Here is a 25,741-nt window from a genome sequence, read left to right as displayed (position 1 = left end):
ATGGAATTGCAGGTGGAAGATGTTCACTGTATCCTCTGTTTACCCCTGTGGCAAGAAAAATAAGGTTGCAGCTGAGTATACTAATGATTAAGGTGTCAGGTGAATGTAAAGATGCTCAAAGGCTTGCTGATGAACTTGGTATAGCTTACCTTGGCTAATCTATGGGCCGTTAGACAAAGTGTCTCACATTACATGAACCATTTTCTTATTGTCTTCATAAATGAATCTTATTTTGGGATAAACAAAGGTGAATAGCTCTTCTCATTTTTGATGGCCAGACGGAATCATCAGTTATTAATGATTCAAGACATACCTGTCACATATATCCCTTATACCCTGTATCAGTCCCCCTCCATTTTCAGTGCATACAGGTATAAAGGATAGAGTAAGAAATGGTTGCACAAAAATAAAAGCGAAAAACACTTTCAAGAGGTTAAGCTTAACAAGACAAACTATAGCCTTTGTTCAAGGTAGTTTCCTTACCCATCTATCTTTCAGCAAAATGACTGATCACCCTGGTCATCCTCCCACAAAATCCAAAGTGCTTGGTTCTTAGGTGAAAGATAACTCAGGGTTCTTTGCACCTCCCTTCTATAGCCCGTGCAACTTGAAATGGATTCTTCTGAAGATTACCCCTCAAAGTAAAGTACCTTCAAGCTGTGAGGAAAGTGACATGGACTCTAGTGGTGAAAAAAGTTTCTTCCCCCACTGGTGTTTACTAAAATGCAAATTGATCTGTTTCCTGGAATCTCTTCACTCTGCTGAGAGAATATCTCCTCCCCCTGTTTACCTTCTATGTACATTGCATTCCCATTTTCTCATTGTACATTGCAAATACCTTCAAGGTGGCAGAACCACATTCCTTTGTCTGGGGTGGAGTAACTTTAGACTTTCCTGGCAGACACACCTTGATAACATAATTTCCAATATGTTTGTAATTTTGCATTTGTCTTCAGTCCATACATCACAAATAATATTAATGATTGGTATGTTATTAGCTTTCTATTCGTATCTTACATGATACCTTCAAGGTTATGACATTAGTGAGTTGAGATACACTGAACTGGTCACTTAACTTACTACCAGATATCAATAAACCCCTTGCCTTCTTGCACTGGGATGCTGTTAGTGTCACAGAAAGAAAAGGAAAAAGGGAGAACCAGTGCCTTATGACATGTCAATAACATCATTATTCACACTTAGGGACAATAAATTGGAATATTGATGGGTCCTGAACATAGAGAGTGATGTACTAGGTTCAAAGAAAATAAGGTGTTTCTTTTACTGCATTATGACAAGCTTATCAGCCACTAAATGGGGATGCTTGGAATTATGTGTTTCTATCTCAGTTCAGAACAATGCTATGGACCAAGTTTTCAGTTGGTTTGGCGTTGGCTGCTTGAATCTGAAATACTACATCTTCCTGATTTTCAAATGACACTCACAATGTGGTATGCCACCAGTTTCCTTGTGCTTACTGATGTTTGTGTGTGCTTGTGCCTTCCCTGCCTGGTTGACCTGTATTGCTACTGCAGTCATGACCTTTCTCCCAAGGAGATACAACATCTTTGAGCCCTTGTCAGTCAGGGTGGTCTTCTAATGTTGTGACCTAGCCCTCTCCATAGCTGCCTGTACCAACAGAGAGTTGGGGACGGGATGGGAGAAAAGAAATTCAGCAAATTCAGAATTCTCTGTAGCCAAGAATCCTTCCCTCATGGCTATACGAGTGGCCAGGCTTTTGTGTACTGTATCTGCTGCATCCTCTGCAGCCTGAAGGAATGTTCTTGTCACTAACTTGCCCTCCTTTATGAAGGACTGAAATTGGGCTCTGTCCTCAGGAGGAAGTTTGTCCTTAAAGTCCACAAGCCTGGAACAGTAGTTAAAATCGTATTTTGCTAACAAGGCCTGATAGCTAGCAATATGGCCTGTAGAGGACAAGACCTTTCTCCCAAGGAGATACAAGATCTTTGAGCCCTTGTCAGTCAGGGTGGTCTTCTAATGTTGTGACCTAGCCCTCTGCATAGCTGCCTGTACCAACAGAGAGTTGGGGACGGGATGGGAGAAAAGAAATTCAGCTCCCTTGGGGGGACGAAATAGCGCCTCTCGTAGACTCATAGACTTTAAGGCCAGACGGACCTTCATGATCATCTAGTCTGACTTCCTGCACATTCAGTCCACAGAACCTCACCCACCCACTCCTGTAATAGACCTACTGTCTGTGGCTGAGTTACTGAAATCCTCAAATCATGATTTAAAGACTTCAAGTTACAGAGAATCCACCTTGCAGCAGAGGAAGGCAAATCCCTCCCAAGGTCTCTGCCAATCTGATGCGGGGGGAAATTCCTTCCCGACCCCAAATATAGGCATCAGTTAGATCTGACTATGTGGGCAAGACCCACCAGACAGACACCTGGAAAGAATTCTCTGTAGTAACTCAGAGTCCTCCCCATCTAGTACCTCATCACTGGCCATTGGAGGTAATTGCTGCTAGCAGTTGCAGATCAACTACACGCTATTGTAGGTAGTCTCATCATACAATCCCCTACATAAACTTATCAAGATCAGTCCTGAAGCCAGGTAGGTCTTTTGCCCCCACTGCTTCCCTTTGAAGGCTGTTCCAGAACTTCACTCCTCTGATGGTTAGAAACCTTCATCTAATTTCAAGCCTGAACTTGTTGATAGCCTGTTTATATCCATTTATTCTTCTGTCCACATTGGCACTTAAATAACTCTTTCCCTCTCTGGTATTTATCCTTCTGATGTATTTATAGAGAGCAAACATATATCTCCTCAGCCTTCATTTGGTTAGCTAAACAAGCCTAGCTCTTTCAATCTCCTTTCATAAGGCAGGTTTTTAATTCCTCAGATCATCCTAGTAGTCCTTCTCTGCACCTGTTCCAGTTTGAATTCATCTTTCTTAAACATGGGAGATCAGAACTGCACACAGTATTCCAGATGAGGTCTCATCATTGCATTGTATAATGGCATTAACACTTTCCCGTCTCCACTGGAAATACCTAGGACTGCATTAGCCTTTTTCACGGCCATATCACATTGGAGGCTCATAGTCACCACGTAATCAACCAATACACTCAGGTCTTTCTCCTCCACTGTCACTTCCAACTGATATGTCCACAGCTTATTGCAAAAATTCTTGTTAGTCCCCAAGGGCATGACCTTGCACTTTGTATTATTAAATTTTATCCCATTTCTATTACTCAAGTTTTCAAGGTCGTCCAGATCTTCTTGTATGATATTCCGGTCCTCCTCTGCACTGGCAGCAACCCCCAACTGTGTGTCATCTGCAAATTTTATTAGCACACTCCCACTTTTTTTTGCCAAGGTCATTAATAAAAATGTTAAATATGATTGGTCCCAAGACCGATTCCTGAGGATCTCCACTAGTAACCTCCCTCCAGCCTGAAAGTTCACTTTTCAATATGACCTGTTGTAGTCTCCCCTTTAACCAGTTCTTTGTCCACCTTTCAATTCTCATATTAATCCCCATCTTCTTCAGTTTAACTAATAATTTCCCATGTGAAACTGTAACAAATGTCTTACTGAAATCTACATTTCCTTTGGCTACAAAAATCAGTTATCTTCTCAAAGATGATGATCAGGTTGGGTCTGGCACAATTTACCTTTTGTAAAACCATGTTATATTTTATCCCAAGTACCATTTACTTGTATTTCCTTAACTACTTTATCTTTCAAAACTTGTTCCAAGACCTTGCATACAACTGAGGTAAAACTAACAGGCCTGTAGTCTCCCGGATCACTTTTTTCCCCTTTCTTGAAAATGGGAACTATACTAGCAATTCTCCAGTCATAGGATACAGATTTACAGTTTACAGATTTATTAAAAATCCTTGCTATTGGGCTTGCAATTTCATGTGCCACTTCCTTGAATATTCTTGGAGATAGCCTATCTGCACCCCCTCAGTTTGGTCCCATTAAGCTGTTAGAGTTTGACTTCCACCTCAGATGTGGTAATTTTCATTCCCATATCCTCGTTCCCATTAGCAGTCCTGCCACTACCCCTACGATTTTCATTAGCCTTATTAAAAACTGAGGCAAAGTGTATGTTTAGGTGTTGGGCCATGCCTAGATTATCTTTAATCTCCACCCCATCCTCAGTGGTCCCACTTCTTCTTTTCTTTTTACTTATATGGCTATAGGAACTTTTTAGTATTGGTTTTAATCTCTTTTGCAAGGTCCAATTCTGCTTGGCTTTTAGCAATTCTCACTTTATCCCTACATTTTCCAACCTCCAAGAAGTAGCTTTCCTTGCTGATCCATCCCATCTTCCATTCCTTGTAGGCTTTCTGCTTTCTCTTAATCACCTATTTGAGAAGCCTGCTCATCCAGCTTGGTCTGCAACCGTTCCCTACAAATTTTTATTTTCTTACTTGGGATGCAGGCTTCAGAGAGAATTAATTTAAATCAAAAGTTGCAGAAACTAAGACTCCTCCATATTCAAATCGTTGAGTTCTTCAGTCCAGTCCACTTTCCTAACTAATTTCCTTATTTTTTTAAATTTTGCCCTTTTGAAATTAAAGACCCTAATTGCAGATCTATTTTTGTTTATCCTTCCATTTAATTTAAACTGAATTACTTCATGATCACTCAATTCCATATTGTCCCCTACAACCAGTTCTTCTATGAGGTCCTCAATATTCACCAATACCAAATCTAAAATGGAGTCACCTCTTATTGATTCAGCAACTATTTGGTGAATAAATGTCAGCTATCACATCCAGGAAAATCTGGGCCCTACTATTATTAGTAGCACTTGTACTCCAATCTATATCTGTGAAGTTAAAGTCTCCCATAATCACAACAATTCTAAGTAATATTTATTTCATTAAAAACATTGAAGAGGTCTCTATCCTGGAGCCTGGGGGTCTGTAGCATACTGCAAGCAGTTTCCCAGGGGAACCTCTAGTAGCTTTATTCCCCAAAGTTATTTTGGCCCAAACAGACACTGTCTTATCCATTCCATCACTTCTCATTTCTTTACAGTCTTATTCCTTGACTTTAGCAAAGCTTTTGATACGGTCTCCCACAGTATTCTTGCCAGCAAGTTAAAGAAGTATGGGCTGAATGAGTGGACTATATGGTGGACAGAAAGCTGGCTAGATCATCAGGCTCAACGGGTAGTGATCAATGGCTCCATGTCTAGTTGGCAGCTAGTATCAAGCAGAGTGCCCCAAGGGTCGGTCCTAGGGCCAGTTTTGTTCAATATCTTCATTAATGATCTAGAGGATGGCGTGGATTGCACCCTCAGCAAGTTTTCAGATGACACTAAACTAGGAGGAGTGGTAGATACACTGGAGGGTAGGGATAGGATACAGAGGGACCTAGACAAATTAGAGGATTGGGCCAAAAGAAATCTGATGATGTTCAACAAGGACAAGTGCAGCAGGGCAGAAGAATCCCATGCACTGCTACAGACTAGGGACCGAGCGGCTAGGCAGCAGTTCTGCAGAAAAGGACATAGTGGTTACAGTGGATGAGAAGCTGTGGTTAGCTTTCTTGGCAACAAGGATATGCTGACTCATATCCTTGTTACCCCTTGTTGCCAAGAAAGCTAACGGCATTTTGGGCTGTATAAGTAGGAGCATTGCCAGCAGATGAGGGACGTGATCATTCCCCTCTATTCGGCATTGGTGAGGCCTCATCTGGAGTACTGTGTCCAATTTTGGGCCCCACACAAGAAGGATGTGAAAAAATTGGAAAACGTCCAGTGGAGGGCAATGAAAATGATTAAGGGGCTGGGGCACATGACTTATGAGGAGAAGCTGAGGGAACTGAGCTTATTTAGTCTGCAGAAAAGAAGAATGAGGAGGGATTTGATAGCAGCCTTCAACTACCTGAATGGGGATTCCAAAGAGAATGGAGCCAGACTGTTCTCAGTGGTGGCAGATGACAGAACAAGGAGCAATGGTCTCAAGTTGCAGTGGGGGAGATCTAGGTTGGATATTAGGAAAAACGTTTTGAGTAGGAGGGTTGTGAAGCACTGGAATGCGTTACCTAGGGAGGTGGTGGAATCTCCTTCCTTAGAAATTTTTAAGGTCAGGCTTGACAAAGCCCTGGCTGGGATGATTTACTTGGGGATTAGGTCCAGCTTTGAGCAGGGGGTTGGACTAGATGATCTCCTGAGGTCCCTTCCAACCCTGATATTCTATGATTATCATTAATATACAATGCTACTCCACCATTTTTACCTTTATTTTCTGTCTTTCCTGAACAGCACATTCCCTTCAATGCCTGTATTCCAGTCATGACTACTGTTCCACCACGTTTCTGTTATCACTGTAATATCTGATTTCACTTCCTGCACCAGTAGTTCTAGATCCTCCATTTTGTTACCCAGGCTTCTTGCATCGATATACAGACATCTCAGTAGTTTCTCCTTAGCTTTGCCCAGATTCCTCACACACTTGAGTACAGTCATTCTACTGCCAGTATCAGCTACCTGATTATTTGCTTAATTGATATATGCACTATCCATCCTCTTAATGTCCATTCTCCTATACACTGCTGCTCCCTTTTCCATTGCTGTATCCTTTCTTACTTGATTTTCCTCCCAGTCAATGCTAGAATCATGCATGGAGATTACATGAGCATCTCCAAACCATCTCCCTTGAGTTCCTAATTTAAAGTTCTTTTAATAAGTTGTGCCAACCTCCATCCCAGAAGTCTATTGCCCTCCCTACTCAGGTGGAGTCCATTCCACGAGAACAATCCTCTGTCCATGAATGCTTCCCAGTGGTCTCAAAAGCCCTCCTTATAGCACCACTGCCTGACCAGTGTAGACGTCTCTATGATGGCCTCAGTAACTGGAACCACCACCACCTTACTTGGGCCTGCAGGTTGCAAAACATCCAGGAGACAGTGGTATTTTTGGTCCTGGACCTCCTCCAGCAGTATCTGGAAATCATTGGCAATCCTCTACAGCAGTTCCTAGCACTGCCTATGATCATCTGGTGGAGAGGAAGGAGTGACTGCTTTGTCTGGAAATAAGAATGAGATTCCTGATCTGCTGGTCCAGATCAATGTCCTCTTCCTCATACTCCAACGGATCCAGTGGGAGCCAGGAAGGAGAAATGTGGTAAGATTCCTGGGCGGATTCCAGTTGTCTGCCATAAGGATCCTGTTGGTCACAATAAGGCAAGAAAGAGGGGTCAGCCATTTGAGAGAGACTTCCTGGCATCGGATCCCAGAGGTCCCTGGGGAAATTATATCTAGACGGGTAGCGCTCAGATCTCCTCAACTGCCTGTCAGGGCTTGGCTGTCTCTGAGAAGCTAGAGAAGCAGCTAGAAAGTCTGACTCATCCAAATCTGAAAATTGCTCCCCTTCCAACGGTGGGGCCATCAGTACCGGAGTACTCCTACCTGACAGTTGGAGATAAGATGGTTCTTGAGACACCGAAGTAGTAGTACACACTCTGGTGTAGAAACGTCCCTCAAGAAGACCAGACTAGAGAGGATGGGAGGCTACAGATAAAGGAGAAAGATATTCTCCAATGTTGTATAGGTGTCTATAAATCCCAGTGTCCGGGGGTTCCAACTGTCAATACCAATGGTTCTGGCATGTTTGGGGAGGTAGTGCGGTCCTTGGATAAGTGAGCCGGTGCTGGCAATTAGTCCAGACCCACACTCCTAGATGGAACCAGCAGATGACAGTTCTTGTGTTTTGGAGCCAGAGTCACCAACAGAACTGATAGATCTTTCTTCTTGCTCAAATCTACCCTTCAGCCTTAGCGTCTTCAGCAGTGCCAGTCCCAATCTCCAATCAATGGCACCAGGATGCACCGACACCTGAAGTGGAGCACCCACAGGAACAGCACTCGAAGAAGAATTGCTTGGTGATGTTTTGGGGATCGTCTGCCCTATTGTTTCCAATTTGCACTGATTAAGCATACTCAGTATAGCCACTCTAGTGAGGAGCGAGTCCTCTGGATGGGGGAAAAACAAGTTATACTATCTATACTATAAAACTCTAAATATACTAATATAAAAGCTATGATGTATAAAAACTATTTACAAATCTATTAACAGGCTCTGTCAAGAGAGAAAAAAATGGAAAGATCTGTGAACACAGGGATTCTGACTCAGGCAACGTGGCAGTAAGAAGGAACTGGAGACACATCTGCTTGCATGGTCTCTTACACCCTCAGTCAGGACCACAGGAAAATCTACTGAGCATGTGCAGGCCAACACACTCTTCTTGTTAGAATTTCTGGACACAGAAGCAGTTTGCTTTTCTGACAATTTTCCTGTAGGGCAGAAAGAGAGAAATGTCCCATCTCACTGACATTGCACCTTCCGATATATGGAAAGTAGCCAGACACCACTGAACAGCTGATGAAGGGGAAGCAGGTTGGCTAGTCAATCTCCCCTCCAAGGATGATAAGACGGGAGTGAGATAAAGGGCACCAGATTGGGAATATGAGAAAGACCCTTCCAAAAGACAAATAACTGGCAAGGAAAATAGAGCCCGGAGAAGGGTGACCTATATAAAAAAAAACAGGACAAGTGGGGTTGGGGACCTGGAGTTAAGGTCCTGTAAGAGGTTTACCCCTGGCACAAATCTCCCCCTTTCTCTCCCTCACACCCAAGGTAGATCTCCCTGGAGAGAGGGATTTCTTGTTCAATTGCTCTTTCCATAAGGCTGAAAAGAGGAGAGAATCCCAAGCTAGCAGCAGATGAAAGGCTGGTTGCCTTCTGTCCAGGTCTGGAACTTACAGCTAAGCAGAAACGTACAGGAAACATACTAAGCCGGTGCTATATGTTCTTTGCTTTTGTAATAACTAAAATAGACAACATAAAAGTTGAGAGATGAAGAAGGGTTACCAATTATGGCATGTGAATTGAAAGTTAAGAATTCTTAACTGTTGTATGTTACAGTATATACAGTCACTGAGTGAGGTATATGAAATATTATCCCAAGGCATAATTACAAAACATAAGAATTGAATTTTATCCTTAACTCTGATTTTCCTTGATTTTTTCCAATAATACCAGTAAGTTTATTAGTAAACACACCAAAACTAACCACAAGTGTTTTAAACTGCATTCTAAATTATTGTCTGGAAAAGTAAATTAAGAAAAATTACCTCAATATTTTCTTTACGTATATTTTTATATTCAATAAATTGTGCTTCTAGTTCAGCTACTGGTCCCTCAATGTCTGCTATCCTTTTCATAGTTTCTTCTTTTGTCTTGATGCTATCTTTTTTCTTTTGCTCTAGCTCATTATACATTGCTTTAATCCTGGCCTGTTAAAAAGACATAAAACTAATTTTCGCTTATTGAAATCAGAAGCAAAAGAAGAACAATCTATTTTAAAAATTCCAAATTTGAAAGGTCATTCATATCCTTAACGAAATGCTATGAACAGAACCACAAATTAATTATATGTGTATATACAAAATCAGGAGTTAACAAATACAGCTCAGTGATATTAGGAATATCTACAGAATTAGAGCAAGTTAGCCACTGAGCCAGAATATGTCATCAACACTGCATGAAATAAGGAAGGCAGAGTAGCCAGTAGAATTGACAAACACATTGAAGGGACTGAACAGGAAAAAAAATACAAAATGTCAGTATTATATTAAACAGATAAGGCAGGTAATTTAATAACTGTTATTGGACCAACTTTAGTGAGTAGAAGGTACAAGTTTTTGAACTACAAAGATCTCTTCTTCAGGTCTGGAGAAAGAAATCAGTGTCTGAGCTAAATACACATTGAGACAGATTGCTAAGCATAAGTGGCAATGCCTGTTGTAGGAAGCCACCTGAAATGGAGGGAGCAATAAAGGTTAGATTATTCTGAAAAAGGGGGTTGAAGTGGGTTAGCATGCAGGTGTGTTACAAATTGTTGTAGTGAGGCATGAAACCAGCGTCTCTGTTCAGTCACGCTGATTTTTGGTGTCTAGCAGCATTATGAATTTAAGTTCCCAAACTCGCTTTTTGAAAGTGTTGTGCAGGTTTCCTTTGAGGTTGAGTATTGAAAGATCAGATATGGAATGATCACCTTGTGAAAAGTGTTTGCAAATGGGTGATATGGTGTTTTTGCCTTTCATCATTTTTCCCTGTGTGAGTTCCTTCAAACCAGACAATCGTAGTGATTGTCTAGTTTCACCCATGTAGTTGTTATTGGGGCACCTCTATACCTCTCTGGCCACTACTTACGACTCCAAATATGCAGAGCAGCTCTGGAAAAGGACTCCAGAAAAACTGAGGAACCATCTGCACCATATATGCTTCAGAAGAGACCACCTCCAACAAGAAGTCATCACATGTTCCCACACACTGGAAGAAAAAATATCAGGAAGCCTACCTGGAGTTCATGCAGCAAACCCAAAACAACTATCTAAAATACCTGATGCCAACCATCAAACACACACAAAAAGTGAAACCAACTACAGTAACTGCACAACCAACAGAACACCATCTCTTGGAGAAACCAACACACCATGACCCAGCACATGAACACTACGTGATACCCCAAAATCATTAACCTATCAAGACTACTCTTAACCAAAAATGAAGCATCTGTACTCTCCAAGGGACTGAAATTCTGCCCCTCCACAGAACCTGGTAACATATGATCATGTAGAGAACTAGAAGAATTCCTCCATCAATTTCATCTCACAGAAAAGAAAACACCACCCACAACTATCACCTCCCCATGGACAGCCATAAGAAAAAAGTATTATCTGACTGGACATTGTGCAGAGGATGAAACCATAGACTGGATCATTACATTGACTGCTTCAGGAAAAAATCAACTGTAAAATGCTCAATGAACATTATATCCACCACAATCTCTACCACTAAGAGGACGGCAATACAGACCCTGAAATCCAACCACTAGATAGTGATCAAACCAGCAGACAATGTGGGCACTATCGTAGTCTTTAATTGTTATGACTATGTCAACAAAGCCAACAGACCACTCTCTGACACCACCTACTACAAAGAACTAAAAAAACCACCACACACCACAATTCACACAGGAATTTTAAAATACCATCAAATCCTTCCTCAGACAACTAGAAAAAAAAACCACCCTCTACAAACTCACCCCCAAAACCCCATCCTAGGGACCTTCTACATGCTTCCCAAGACACACAAACAAGGGAACCCAGGCAGATGCAATCTTATTGAAGGAATATCAAGACTCACAGAAACCATGCTCAAACTACTCACCACACAAAGGGCCAGCTTCTTCCAAGACACTACAAACTTCTTCCAGAAACTCTGCAACTTTAACAACCTCCCCCATGACACCATCCTTGTCATCATGGTTGTCACCTCCCTATACACCAACATCCTTCACCACGATGGCATCGCTGGCTGCCTCAAATACCTACAAGATAATGTCAAATGCTCAGAAATCCACTCAAAACACAATGCCAGATGCATCCATTTCATCCTCAACCACAACGATTTCACATTTAACAATAAACACTTTGTCCATAGCATGGTAACAGCCATGAGTACTAGGATAGCCAACCTTTTCATGGGCCACCTCAAGGAAAAATTACTGGACAACTGCACCATGAGACCAACATTATACCTGAGATACATCAAGGGTATTTTTATCCTCTGGACAGACAACTTAAACTCCCTCATAGATTTCCACCACAACTTCAACAACCATCACTCCTCCATCAAACTCTCTCTAGAACACTGCCACACCAACATCAACTTCCTGGACATCACGATTAGCTTCAGCAGTGGAATCCTACAAATTACTGTATGAAAGAAACCCTCAGATGACCACACTTTCATCCACAGATCCAGCAACCACCCCAGACACACAAAAAATATGTTAGCATAGAATTTGCACTTAAAAGATAGTCAGGCATAGATTCCTAGACATACTTAAAACAGCTGTCACCATACAAGGACATTCCACCAGACAACTAGATTACATCATGGAAAGGGTCACCCAAATACCGCAAGAAAAGCTGCTTCAACACAGAAAAAAAAAATCACTGACAGCACATCTCTAGTTGTCACTTACCACCCCAAACTGGAACCCATATGGGGTATCATCAAACATATTTGACATCCTGAAAGAAATTTTTCTCAACCCCCCTCTTCTGGCCTTCAAACAATCCCACAACCTTGCCAAGCTCATCAACAGAAGCTGGTCCAATAATAGATATTACATCATCTTCCTTATCTCTTTCATATCCTGGGGCCAACATGGCTACCACATTGTAAACAAAGTATTACATTAAAGGAGATGAAGAAATTAAAGTATTTAAGCTGTTCCTAGTCCTAATGAAGACATCTAGAGAATGGGTAATTCAAATATTGGAAATTCATGTCAGGAGTCCAATTCTTTACTGATGGGGAACTTTTATCACTAAAGCCACTTCTCTTTGGTTTAGACAAGCAAGCTAAAAAGGAAGAAAATCATTATTGCAAAGCAAACCAATACCTGTTAGGTTTATGACAAAGATAACCATGCCTTTAAAAAAAAGAGTCAGAAATTCACAGTAGTTTCCAAAATTAGATATCATTATTTTAATTCCAACTGTTTATCCATAATCAGATACTGCCAGTTTTCCAAAGAGCATATGTCAACAGCTAGGGAGAGAACTATTTGTCTGCAATCCAGGTTGGTTAAAAAAAGTGTTTTATTACAGAAAAATTTACAATGTTAAAACAAAAATATATGTAAAAGGAGTTTATACATGAAATAAATATGTTAATGTCTTGTTTACCTGAGTCAGTTGCCATGTTCCTCTTTCCTCTCGAATTAATTTTTTTATGTTCTCTTCCAAATTCTTAAAACAAAAAAATTTAAAAAATTAACAACCACAATATAATGTATAACAAAAGCAAATTAAATAACAATTGCAATGACGATTTAATACTGACATTATTATAAAGACAAACAGCTTTCAAACTGTGTCCTATCTACTGTATAATAAAATGAATAATGAATAAAGAGAAAGGAAATTACTATTTTGGCACTATGACAATACGGATTCAGACACAGGAAGTAAACGAATGAAGCAGAAAGTACAAGAAAGGCAACAGAATTTTCTAAGGTGTAAGTTCAATTACCTTTTATAAATAGCAATCATTAAATATACTCAATACCTATATGTGTTGGATTAAAGAAGTTCTGTATTAGAATCACAAATGAGTTTGATTCCCCATAGTTTAAATTCCAGGGTATTACTAATTAAGAGGTCTCTTGGTTTTTGGTACTGTTTCTCTCCCTCTATGTGTGAAACTTGCCAGCTGCTAATTGCGTTAGTACATTCTAAGACAGAGTCTGTTCTCAAAGCAATTCACACAGACAGAGACTCAAAGCAATACTCTGTAACAACAGAAACAGCACCCAGAGACTCCCCGCCCTTTTGTTGTGTTAACAATTGTGATTAAAACAGAGATAGAGTATGTATGTGGATGGATGCTTGGTGTGGATAATAACTGAATGATCAGGGAGGTGCCAGCCTAAGAATCCAGTGTCCATCGGCTGAAGAAGGCATCAAGTGGAAATAACCAGAGGACCCCCGGAGGGCAGACTGGAATCCACCCAACAGCCTCAAGAATGGGAGAACCAAAGAACAAGATAACATCTAGCAGCACGGAGCCGTCAGGAATGTGCTATCTGCTGAATGATTCAGCAACAGCTTGATGAAGCTATTCCCATAGACTGGCATAGGAAGAAATTCCTATAAAAATGGACTATAGAAAGTGAGAACTTTGGGGTCTGATTCTGCAAACCAACTTCCAGGAGCATCAGATGTGCATCTGACAAAGCCCTGCTCCCTCCTCATGTCCAGGCCACCTGGCCAGTGGCTTGGCATGAGCAACTCTAAGGCTGGTAACTACGGTAACAACCTTGCAGAACCTGTGTGTGTGTGTGAGAATGAATGCATGAATAAATATGAGATTGAATGGAATGATATAGCTATAACTAACTGCTTACGATGATTCTTTCTGTATTCACAATAGATGTGGTATTTTGCCTTTTCCCCTTTAATAGGATCCTGCTGGTTTTTATTTTATTGGTATAACATATGTTACCTATAGGGATCATGAATGGCAAATGAGTAATTTTATATATCAGTGCCTTCTCTGCATTCCATTGTTTTCCACAGAAGTTACCTTGTTTACAAATCGTATGCAAATCTGAACTTTGTTCCAGCACTCTCTCGTTTGAGGCTCCTCATCTGCTCTTCCACTACAATAGGGGCCTATATCCCAAGACTGGGATTTATGCATTGTATATCTTTAGTTTAGGATTTGTAACATAAAGCAGATTAACATAACTTGATATAATTAAAATCTCAGGTAGTTTAACCAGAATATAGGCTTTTGTTTTCTTTCTGTAACTTACAATTTCAAGTTAATTTAGTGCTTGTGAAAAGTGTACTAGAGACTGAAATTCCTTACTTATCAAGTTCTTTACTTGCTATTGCTCACACTGTACTTATGGAAGGCACACAACCTCAATCAACCCTGTTCTGGACAATGAAAGTGTAATTCCATCCTTGGGTTGATTCAACATCTTTGTTAAGATTATCAATTTGTGGCAACCACGATAATAGTTTGGTGACACAAACAGTTGGACACCAGGATATGGACTGAGACCACTAGCATACTTATTATACAGGACACTGAACAAACTGGAATATATAACACTTCACTGGGACAGAAAGAAACTGTTACTTACTGCAACTGTGGTTCTTCAAGATGTGATGCAGACATGTATTCCACTTAGGTGTGTGCACAACCAGAGCACTGGAGCCAGAAAATTTTGCCTAGCAGTACCCATAGAGGGATGGTACTCAGGCCTTGTGGCTGTGGCCCCTTCCCTGGCTACATGAGACAGTGCCACCCTGACCCTCCTTCAGTTCCTGCGGACCGAAAGCCGATGAGAGGAGACTCCGATACAGAGGGGAAGGAGGGTGCGTCATGGAATATATGTCTGTATCACATCTCAAAGAACCACAGTTACAGTAAGTAAGTACTGTTTCTTCTTCGAGTAGATTCAGATGAGTATTCCACTTAGTGACTCACAAGCAGTATCCCAATGTGGAGGCAGGGCCTGGAGTCTACTCAAATAAGGATCGCAGGACCATCCTTCCGAGGCCTGCATCCACTCTGGATGCACTAATAGCATAGTGGTCTGTAAACATATGTATGGACGACCACGTGGCTGCCCTGCAGATGTCCAGTATGGAAATGTCATCGAGGAATGCTATTGATGTTGCTTGCGCTGTCAAGAAGAGAGTCCATATGCACTGAGGAGGTGCAGCTGAAGGCACCTCATATGCAGCCTTGACTCAGGATGTTATCCATCTAGAGATGGTCTGTGCAGAGACCGCTTGCCCCTTCATGCAGTCCACATATGACATGAACCGGCAAGGCAAAACACAAGACAGTTTAGTCCTGCCTAGATAAAAAGCTAGATATTGCTTGACATCCACAGTAAGAAGGTGCTGTTCTTCTGGGGAAGAGTAAGCCTTAGGGAAAAACACAGGTAAATACACTGCCTGATTCAGATGAGACGGAGAGAACCCCTGGGATAAAATTTTTTGGTATGGTCGCAGTGTTACCTTATCCTTGGAGAACTGAGCGTAGGGCAGCTCATCTATGATGGCCTGCAACTCACATATCGTTCGGGGCCAAAGTAATGGCTATCAGGAACATGATTTTCTGAGAAAGGAGGGGCAGCAGACAGGACACAAGGGGCTTGAACGGAGGGCCTATTAGAGCCGCTTGTGTTTAGGTCTCACAAAAGGAACCAGTTCTCGGATTAGAGGATGTAAGTGGACAGTCCCCTTCGGAAATCTTGTCACCATGGCACTGGAAAAAAACCGATTTCCTTTGAACGAGGGGATGGAATGCTGATATCTCTGCCAAATGCACTCTCAGCGAACTGAGTGCAAGGCCCAATTTCTGAAGATGTAACAGGTACTCCAAGACGTCCTGGATGGAAGCCACTGTCGGTTGGGTCACATGGGTCAAGGACCAAACTGAGAATCACTTCCACTTCGTTAAGTATGCCATCCTAGTGGAGAACTTCCTACTATTGAGCACTGTCTTGGCCACACTGGAGCAATGAGGATGACCTTGGCTCAATCCACCTTGAGCTTGAAGATGACCTCTGGAATGATCGGAATGGCGGGGGGAACGGCATACAGAGGAGCTGTCTGTCAGCAGCAGTGGAAGACGTCAGAGAGGGAGCCTGGACTGAGGCTCCCTTGAGGGCAGAATAGTTGACATTTCCTGTTTTCCCTCATCACAAACAGGTTGACTGTAGAGATGGCTCACATTGCATAGACGATCCAGAGAAGCTCTTCTTCACGAACCATTCATGGGTCCGAGAGAAAACCCTGCTGAGATGGTCTGCAAGACAATTTTGCATCCCCGGCAAATAGACTGCTACTAGAGTGATGTCTTCTTCGATGCAAAATTGCCATGGGTTGATTGCCTACAGGCAGAGTAACCTGGAATGTGCCCCTCCTTGCTTGTTCACATAGTACATCACAGTGGTATTGTCAGTGAGTATGTGAACCACTGCGTATCTGATACGGATGCAGTCTGAGAAGGCACAACTTGCATTATGGATGGCCCAAAGTTCCAACACACTGATATGGAGTGAGGCTTCCTGTTTCAACCACAGGCTCTGTACCCTCAACGAATCCAGATGTGCCCTCCAACCCAGAAGGAAAGCGCTGGTAACCACTGACTTGCTCAGAGAAGGCATACATTGCATGGGGATTCCCACCAGTGTAAGAAATGTAGAACTGGTGGAGGGAGGCAAACCAACCTGTCCAGAAAATGCAGGGCAGGATAGTAAATCATCCTAAGCCGCATCTGAAGGTGGTGCAAGATGGTGAACTGGACCACCTATGAGCCCAATTGCTTCCTCTTGTAGGATCTAACCCGCTTTATAGGGTAGTCCATTTGTTTCAGGGGGGGAAAAGCTGCATAAAGGAATGCTGTGCGCGCTGCTGTTGCACTCCACACCACGGGCAGCATCAGTCCTGGTGGAAACAGTGGTACTGCAGTGCCTGAATTCACTGACATGAAAGTTGGTAAGAACACTTTCAGAATTGAATGTGGCTGTGCCGACCTGATGGGATGTTCCAATGTGATGGGGTGCAAGAGTAGAATTAGGCCAGATGGGCCAAATCAACTAACTAGGCTGCAAACAGAGGAGCTTTAGGATGGAGGCAGCTAATTGGAGAGAAGCTCACCTGTGAAGGACAGGTGGGGCTTCTACAAAGGACAGGAAACTGGAAGCAGAGGGGGCGGCAGGGAGAAGTCTGCAGGCACTGCCTGGGAGAAGGGAGGAGGGAGAGTGTGTCTGTGGAAGACAAACTGATGTATGTAACTGCTAGAAGGGGCATCAGCCTGACTGAGCCAATCCCCAGAACCTCCAGGAGGGGCGCCATCCAGAAGTGAGTAGAGCAAACCCATCACAGCCAAAGAGGACCCTGGTGCCAAAATCCTCCACACCAATTTTGATACCGGCTCCATCTCCACCCCGGGAAGGGGAGCATCTGAATGCAGTGCCAACAGACCCAGCAGTTCAGAGGCTCGCTCCATCACAGGGGTCATATGTGGTGCAGCCCTGGGAAAGTCCTGGACCTACAGTGAGCCTGGGACCAAAAGGCAGAGGAGGCCTGCTGTTGCCTGGTATGCCAATGACACGGACACAGTTGGTACTGGCATCTTCCTTGTCAGTACAGGACACAACAGACATCCAAAGACCAAAACCAGAGTCAGTGGTAAAGGGTTCCTGCCATTCCCACTCAGTACCGGGGAAGGGTCAGAGGTAGCCACACCATTCCACACTTTTCCTAGGGGAGGCAGAGGAGTCACCCGTGACCTGGAGCGGTCCTGACTGGTCTTATCAGACCTCTTCCTCAGTACCGATGAAGGAGAATGGCTCCTCCGCATCTTCGGCAAGGCACCTACCCGGGAATGAGAGGCAGCAGTGCCCAAGGGTGATCTTCAGCCTAAGGAGGGCCTCGGGACTGGATCAGGCCATCTGGCCTGTTCAAGCAGGTGCTGTTTGAGGTGAAGGTACCGTGCCACTTGAATCCACTTTTTAAATGACTTACAAATCAAACAGCACTCTTTAAGGTGGGCCTCACTGAGACAAAGCAAGCGCCATGTGTGGGGGATCACTATTGGGGATCGCCCGGTTACACAAAACACAGTGTTTAAATCCTGGTGGGGGCATCACTGGGGAACACTATCTATCAACTAATACTATCTAACTGCTAACTAACACTATACAATAAACTAGGCTAAGTCAAAATACGAGGTTGTGAAACTACAATCACACAGAGCTCAGACTCCAGGGTGGTCAGAAGGAACTGAGGGGGATCAGGGAGCCACATGGGGCAGAAACTCCCTCACCTCCCAAGGGTAAGAGAGAGAGCCAGACGGGCGTCGCCCAACAGCTCAGTAGACACAGCACATAGCGTCAGTGGCCCATCTCCACTTTTGAGAGAACAGATTTCTCCTACTACCAAATAACATAGTTAGTCCTGTAGTTCAAGTGGACAGAGTCTGTGCTATGGCACTGGAGGTTCAGTGTTTAAACTATGCTGAAGATGTATCAAGGGAGAGTTGCTGCAGGTGGACACAACAGAATTTGTTTTCACCATTTTCCTTTTAAATTTTTTTAGAAAATTACATATAAAAATACATTAAAAGAAAGTTCTTTCAGTTGCAAAGATAAGCACTTGAAAATTAGGAAATGCCAGATTTATAATTGCCTATGCAATCTTACTCCTGTTCCCTTATGCACATGTAGTAACATACAGTCTTCAATTGTGTGATTTCATACTCTTTTTTTTTCCCCCCACACAGGATCCCGCATTATTCAACATGCAGACTGCACACACACAGCAGCAAAAATTAAGATTGCCTGGGTAGCTAAAAAATTGGTATTTCCTAATTTTCAAGGACTTGTCTTTGCAACCTATTTTTGACGTAATTTTTAAAACTTTTTTTTAAAGTTATCAAGTATAAATAATACATATTTCATCACAACACAAAAACTTAACTCTGCATCATGCATTAGTGTTTTTAATGTATTATTTTTTATGTTAAGATACATTTTTAAAGAGAAAATGCTATTAACTGACATAATTTTTTAGTAAATTACCTGTAACTGCTTTATCTTGACAATAATGTTGTAAATGAAGTTTCAATAGGAAAAGTATATAACAATCATTTCTGGTAAATTTATGGATGTGTGAGAACTTGCATTTGAGGTTGATAAATATCAGTAATAAATGCATACATATCTTGCCCATTTCCTTTTACAAGAGATTAATATGCACATCTTTCCTTATATTTGTTAATAATAATGGCAAAACACAGAACTAAAATATAGTTCTCAACTTTTTTAATATTCTGCATACAGAATTTAAAATATTATATTCATTACTTGATTGTATTTCTAACTATACAAAAATTGCACGACTATCAAAAATATATAAGAAGAAATCATTTTATGTGTGTGTAAATAGACAGACACAGCTACAAAGTCTTAATTCACTGGTAGAGTCTCTTTCACCAAACTATTACTTTTTGAGAGTCAGGGTCCATTACAATCCAATGTAAAAACAAGACCAACAGAGTATAGCTATTAATAATCAGGAATTCAATGGTGCTATGTACTTCAAAGATTATATAATGCAATAACTTTATTTTTTAAAATATGCTAGCCCAACAATCTAATGCATTAAATGTTACTTAAGACACAATAAGCATATGGACAAAGGGATCCAATTCTCTAGCCCATAAAGATGGCTTTATTCTGGTCCCCCAACACAAAACAGACAAACCCAGCAGATCCACCCAATGGAGGATTCCCCTAGCATAATACAAGTGACACTTTGTATACTGTCTTAAGGCAAAAACGTCAATTAGTGGTTGGTCACATTTGTGGAAAAAGTGCCACGGTTATGGTTTATTTCAGGGACCTTTCTGTTGAACCTGAAACTTTCTGCTGAGTAAATCTGCTTGTACATTCGCCTCCCCTGCTAGGTGTGTGACTACTGGGTGGATGTGATAAGGAATGCACCAGAGCCAGTTTTCTTGCTTCTATTACTAAGATCTGGAAGCGTATTCCACCTTGCTTGTTGATGTAGAACATAGTTGCAGTATTCTCTGTGAGCACCTACCCTATTGCAAAGAAGGTGGAAGGCCTTGAAGGCACACCACACTTACCCTGAACTCCAATATACTGATATGGAGTCTAGACTATCAGGAGCAAGGCATGTACTCTGACGTCCTGACAGTGTATACACCAGTCCAAATAGAAGGCATTGTGATGCTGGTAACAGTAGGGGAAGGAAGAGCAAATTTTGTCTCTGTTCTCCCTCTGATGGGTTGCTGGGGAGATACAGTTATCTTTCTTTGTAGACAGTCGATGTTAGGTACACCATCAGACACTACCCATTGTTATAAGGGTCTCATTCACAATCAAAGCGAAAGATGTGATAAAGGTCAATATGGACATCAGTTTAAGAAAAACTGCATGGTTTTTACTATTTTTTTTATTGTGGGTTATCAGGAAATCTCACATCTTTTGGAATATCTCCTCTGAGAGAAACACCTTGGCTGGAAAGCAGTTTAGAACTGCTCAGATAAAAGTGATCCTACATAACCATTCAAAGAGAGTAGTTATCAGTGGTTTACAGTTATGCTGGAAGGGCATAACGAGTGTGGTCCCTTAGGGATCAGTTTTGGGTCTGGTTCCATTCAATATCTTCATCAGTGATTTAGATAATAGCATAGAGCGTACACTTATAAAGTTTGCAGACGATACCAAGCTGGGAGGGGTTGCAAGTGCTTTGGAGGAGAGGATTATAATTCAAAATGATCTGGACAAACTGGAGAAATGGTCTGAAGTAAATAGGATATAATGCAATAAGGACAGATGCAAAGTATTCCACTTAGGAAGGATCAGTTGCACACATACAAAATGGGAAATGACTGCCTAGGAAGGAGTACTGTGGAAAGGAATCTGGAGGGTCATAGTGCACCACAAGCTAAATATGAGTCAACAGTGTAACACTGTTGCAAAAAAAGCAAACATCACTCTGGGATGTATTAGCAGGACTATTGTAAGCAAGACACAAGAAGTAATTCTTCCACGCTACTCCGCACTGATTAGGCCTCAACTGAAGTATTGCGTCCAGTTCTGGGTGCCACATTTCAGGAAAGATGTGCACACATCGGAGAAAATCCAGAGAAGAGCAACAAAAATGATTTAGGGTCTAGAAAACATGACCTATGAGGGAAGATTGAAAAAATTTGGTTTGTTTAGTCTGGAAAAGAGAAGACTGAGAGGGGACATGATAACAGTTTTCAAGTATGTAAAATATTGTTACAGGGAGGAGGAAGAAAATTGTTCTTCTTAACCTCTGAGGATAGGACAAGAAACAATGGTCTTAAATTGCAGCAAGGGAGGTTTAGGTTGGACATTAGGAAAAAATTCCTGTCAGGCTGGTTAAGTAGGGGAATAAATTGCCTAGGGAAGTTGTGGAATCTCCAGTGATGAGCAGGTTAGACAAACACCTGTCAGGAATGCTCTAGATAATACTTAGTCCTGCCATGAGTGCAGGGGACTGGACTAGATGACCTCTCGAGGTTCCTTCCGTCCTATGATTCTATAATATAGATCTTACAGAAGATTTCTACCAGTTAATTAGCAGTGCCAGAGACTGTAGGAGGTTGCACATGAAGTGAATCACAGAAAACGGATGATCCAGAGAACTGGCCTGAATTAGGGTGACCATATGTCCCATTTTGGCCATGACAGTCCCTTTTTTAAGCCCTGTCCTGACCTTTTCTCCAAAAGTAGGCATTTGTCTCATTTGCTTTTGCTGACTTGATCAGCTGGCAAGAGCAAAACAAGACAAATACCCACTTTTGTCAAAAAAGTGGGATGCGGTGTGTAGCGGGCGAGGAAGATGCCAGCCCCCTGAAGGGGGGAGGCAGGACTGGGGCGGGGGGCAGCATTCCAGCATGTGGGCCCCCGCAGGGGTCAAGCAACTGGCAACAGCAGGGTGCGGGGGAGGCTTGGACAAATGGACAAGTGGCTGCAGGTGTCCCCTTTTCTCTTTGGGAAATATGGTCACCCTAGCCTGAATGAGCCAGTCATCCAGGTACAGGTAAAAGAATATGCCCTGGAGTCTGAGACTTACAGCTATCACCAAGACTGTAAGGTCCTGTGGACAAGCTGAATGGAAGGACTTAAAACTGGTAATGTTTTATCTCCACACAGAAACTGAGGTACCTGTCGTGGGCAGTTTTGATTGCCATATGGATGTAGGGAAATGAAATCCTCTAATGTGAGCACCCTGAACTTTAAAGTTTCCATTAATTTGTTGAGGTTTCTGAAGGCCAGGATTGGTCTCAGACTGCCATTCTTCTTGGGCTGGGGTGGGCAAACCGCATCCGGCCCGCCAGCTGTTTTAATCCGGCCCTTGAGCTCCCACTGGGGAGCGAGGTGTGGGGCTTGCCCCACTCCTGCACTCCAGCCGGGGAGCAGGGGTGGGGGCTGCTCCCGGAAACAGCAGCATGTCCCTCCTCTGGCTCCTTCACGTAGGGGCAGCCAGGGGGCTCCACTCCGCACGCTGCCCCAACCCTAAGCACCCCGTTCTAAGGAACTGCAGCCAATGGGAGTGGCAGGGGTGGCATCTGTGGATGGGGCAGCGTGCAGCAAAGCCGCTTGGCCACACCTCCGCATAGCAGCTGGAGGGAGGACATGCTGCTGCTTCTGAGAGTTGCTTGAGGAAAGTGCCGCCCAGAGCCTTCACCACCACCCCTGCCCCAATCCCCTGCCCCGAGACCCATCCCGCCCTTCAAACCCCTCAGTCCCAACCCGGAGCACCCTCCTGCACCCCCAAACCCCTCATCCCCAGCCCCACCCCAGAGCCTGCACCCCCAGCCGGAGCCCTCACCCTGCCCCCGTGCCCCAATCCCATGCCCCAGCCCTGATGCCCCTCCCACCCTCTGAACCCCTTGGTCCCAGCCCAGAGCACCCTCCTACACCCCAAACCCCTCATCACCAGCCTCACCCCAGAGCCCACACCCCCAGGTGGAGTCCTCACCCCCCTCCTGCACCCCACCCTCCCTACCCCAGCCCAGAGCCATCTCCTGCACCCTAAACGCCTCATTTCTGACCCCACCCCAGAGCTCACACTCCCAGCCAGAGCCCTCACCCCCTCCCGCACCTCAGCCCCAATTTCGTGAGCAATCATGGCCCACCATACAATTTCCATACTCAGATGTGGCCCTTGGGCCAAAAAGTTTGCCCACCCCTCTTCTTGGGGATCAGGAAATAGCTAAAATAGTGTTCTTTCTCCAGTGTTCTTGTGAAACCTCCTTTTTGGCTATCTATTGTAGGAGAGAACTGATTTCCTCAAATAGGACTTTCTAATGAGATTGGTCCCTGAAAAGGCAGGGAGGAGAGGAAGGAAAGTGAGGTGGGCTTGTAAAAAATTGGATGGAATAACTGTCATAGACAGTGTCTAATACCCAACAATCACAGGTAGCTCTGCATCAGGCACTGTAAGAGGAGAGACAAGATCCAAAGGATAGTGTCAATAGTGTGCAGTTCTCAACTCTCCTTTCAAAACTGCTACTTGGAGTGATGCCATATACCAAGCAAACTAATGGTGTGGAATTCTGCTTCTTAATTGAGATCTTTCACCGGAATCTGGCTTAATTAAGGAAGACTCTCTGGCACTGTCTCTCAGGCAGTATCTTTCTTCAGAGAAGCCCTTCTGCCTTTAAGGTAAAATGCTGGACATGACTTTCTCCTTCCTGAAGAGGACATGGACTGAGTGAGCCCTAAGGATTGAGTAATAAACTTAGTGGTTTTAATCTTTTCCAAAGTATCATCAGTCTTGGCAGTAAAAAGCTAACGCCTTTGAAAGGAAGGTCTTTGATGTTATTTTGTGACTCAGGAGTGAGGTCAGAGGACCTTACTCATAAATATCTTCTTAAGGCTATACCATGGCCAAAGTTCAAAGGGTAGCCTCCAAAATATCACATATTGCTCTCAGTGAGCACTTCACTAGTTTTCAACCCTTCATGAACAGCATTTCAGGAAGCTCCTTTTTCCTTCTCTGGTAAGGAGCCTAAAATGGAGTTCATGGCATCCCATAGCATGCAGTTATAATGGTATACAATGGTCTGGTAACTGGAAATATAATTTTACATACATACATATAAATATCTACTCTTGATTGTTCCTGCCTGAGAGCTGTCTACATGTTAAATACAGGCCAGGGTATGTACTAGCTTAAGGGACCTATCCGCAATACCATTTATATCCTTTTTATATAAAGGGAACCCTGAACACTCTCAATATCATTTTCGTTTCTCGGGGTCCTCATATTCCAAACTACTGACTCTTCTAACTTACTAAGGCACTGACCCTGCAAAAGATTTACACACTTGTTTAACATTATGCACTATGATTTCTCTGAGTTCAACTGACAGTGAACAAAGAAAAGCATATTGATGAGTCTTTGCAGGATAAGTACTTAAGACTTTTAAACAAAGATAAATTCAAGTTCCAACTCTTTGTCAAGGGCACACCTTCCCTTACTAATTAATGACAACCAATTCACAAGGTTCAAATGACATAATTCAGATTTTGCAAAGATTACATTTAATGTTAAATACAATAAGCAAGTTTTATAGAGCTTTATCAGCTTTCCTAGAAATAGAAGAGTACTGGGGGGAGGGAGAGTGCTATCTGTTATTTTATCGTTTTAAATCAGCTGGGAATAAGAGTATTATTGTATAGTTGAGAATATTTGCTTTGTGATAATTTTAAATAACTGCACCTTTGTTCTCTATTTACTTGTGGCAATTTAACTATCAGTCTACTTACTTTTTCCTCAGCAGGATATCGTATATGGTTTTAATTTGTTTAAGAAAATAGTTAAATTTGGAAGTTTCATTTAATTACTCATCTGACAACAGCCAGAATACCAATAATTTATTGGCAGAGGATATCCTAGGAAGTTACATTAAATGCAGAAAAGACTATTTAGTCACAAATTTCTTCAGAACAAAACATTAGGCAAAGTACATCCTCACAACTCAGCGCTTCTGCATTCTTTAATATTCTGTACATGCACTATTAAGGACATTGTTCATTCCATAAAATGTAAGAATCTTCTCTCATTTCTTAAGAAAGTGGATATTGTCCTAATTCAGGAAATATAATGATACCTCTGTACATGATAAACTGAAAAAAAAAAGATTAGGCGGGACAAGTACTAATTGCATCTTACACTAGTCACAGGTGAGTAGCTATAATAATACATGAAGAACTTATCCTTAATGGTTACTTCAGTCACTGCAGTTGAGAAAGGACATTATCTGTTTCTGAGCACTGTCTGGCAATACATTTAATATCTAGTATGTACATATAAAAACAACAAAAAGAACAAGAGTAAAAGTTTTAGCTACGTCATAGAGAAAAGAGAGGATCTTAAAAATATTATGGAAGAAGCAGCAGCAAGATTTGGAACAGTTTGCATATGTATGGCAAGAGTGATGAGTCAAAATGAAACCTAGTTGTGTGCCTGTGTGACAAGGATAGTAATGTCAATAGTGACAGAAAAAGGGGGGGGGGGTAGAAACAGATGAGATGAAAACTGAGGAATTCAGCTGTAACTATGTTAAATTTTAATGA

At 42.4% G+C, this 25,741-nt stretch overlaps 1 protein-coding gene across 1 annotated transcript in view; it reads right to left on the bottom strand.

Moving 5' to 3' along the window:
• CCDC178 (coiled-coil domain containing 178) overlaps positions 1-25,741 on the bottom strand; it is a 357,941-nt gene that overhangs the window by 234,568 nt on the left and 97,632 nt on the right. Inside the window, 2 exon segments of the mRNA XM_073331282.1 lie at positions 9,123-9,284; positions 12,753-12,815. Coding sequence (XP_073187383.1) covers positions 9,123-9,284; positions 12,753-12,815 — 225 coding nt within the window.

Source organism: Lepidochelys kempii, chromosome 2 (genome assembly GCF_965140265.1).
Source record: "Lepidochelys kempii isolate rLepKem1 chromosome 2, rLepKem1.hap2, whole genome shotgun sequence".
Lineage (NCBI taxonomy): Eukaryota > Metazoa > Chordata > Testudines > Cheloniidae > Lepidochelys > Lepidochelys kempii.
This window is presented reverse-complemented; position numbering and strand designations above follow the sequence as displayed.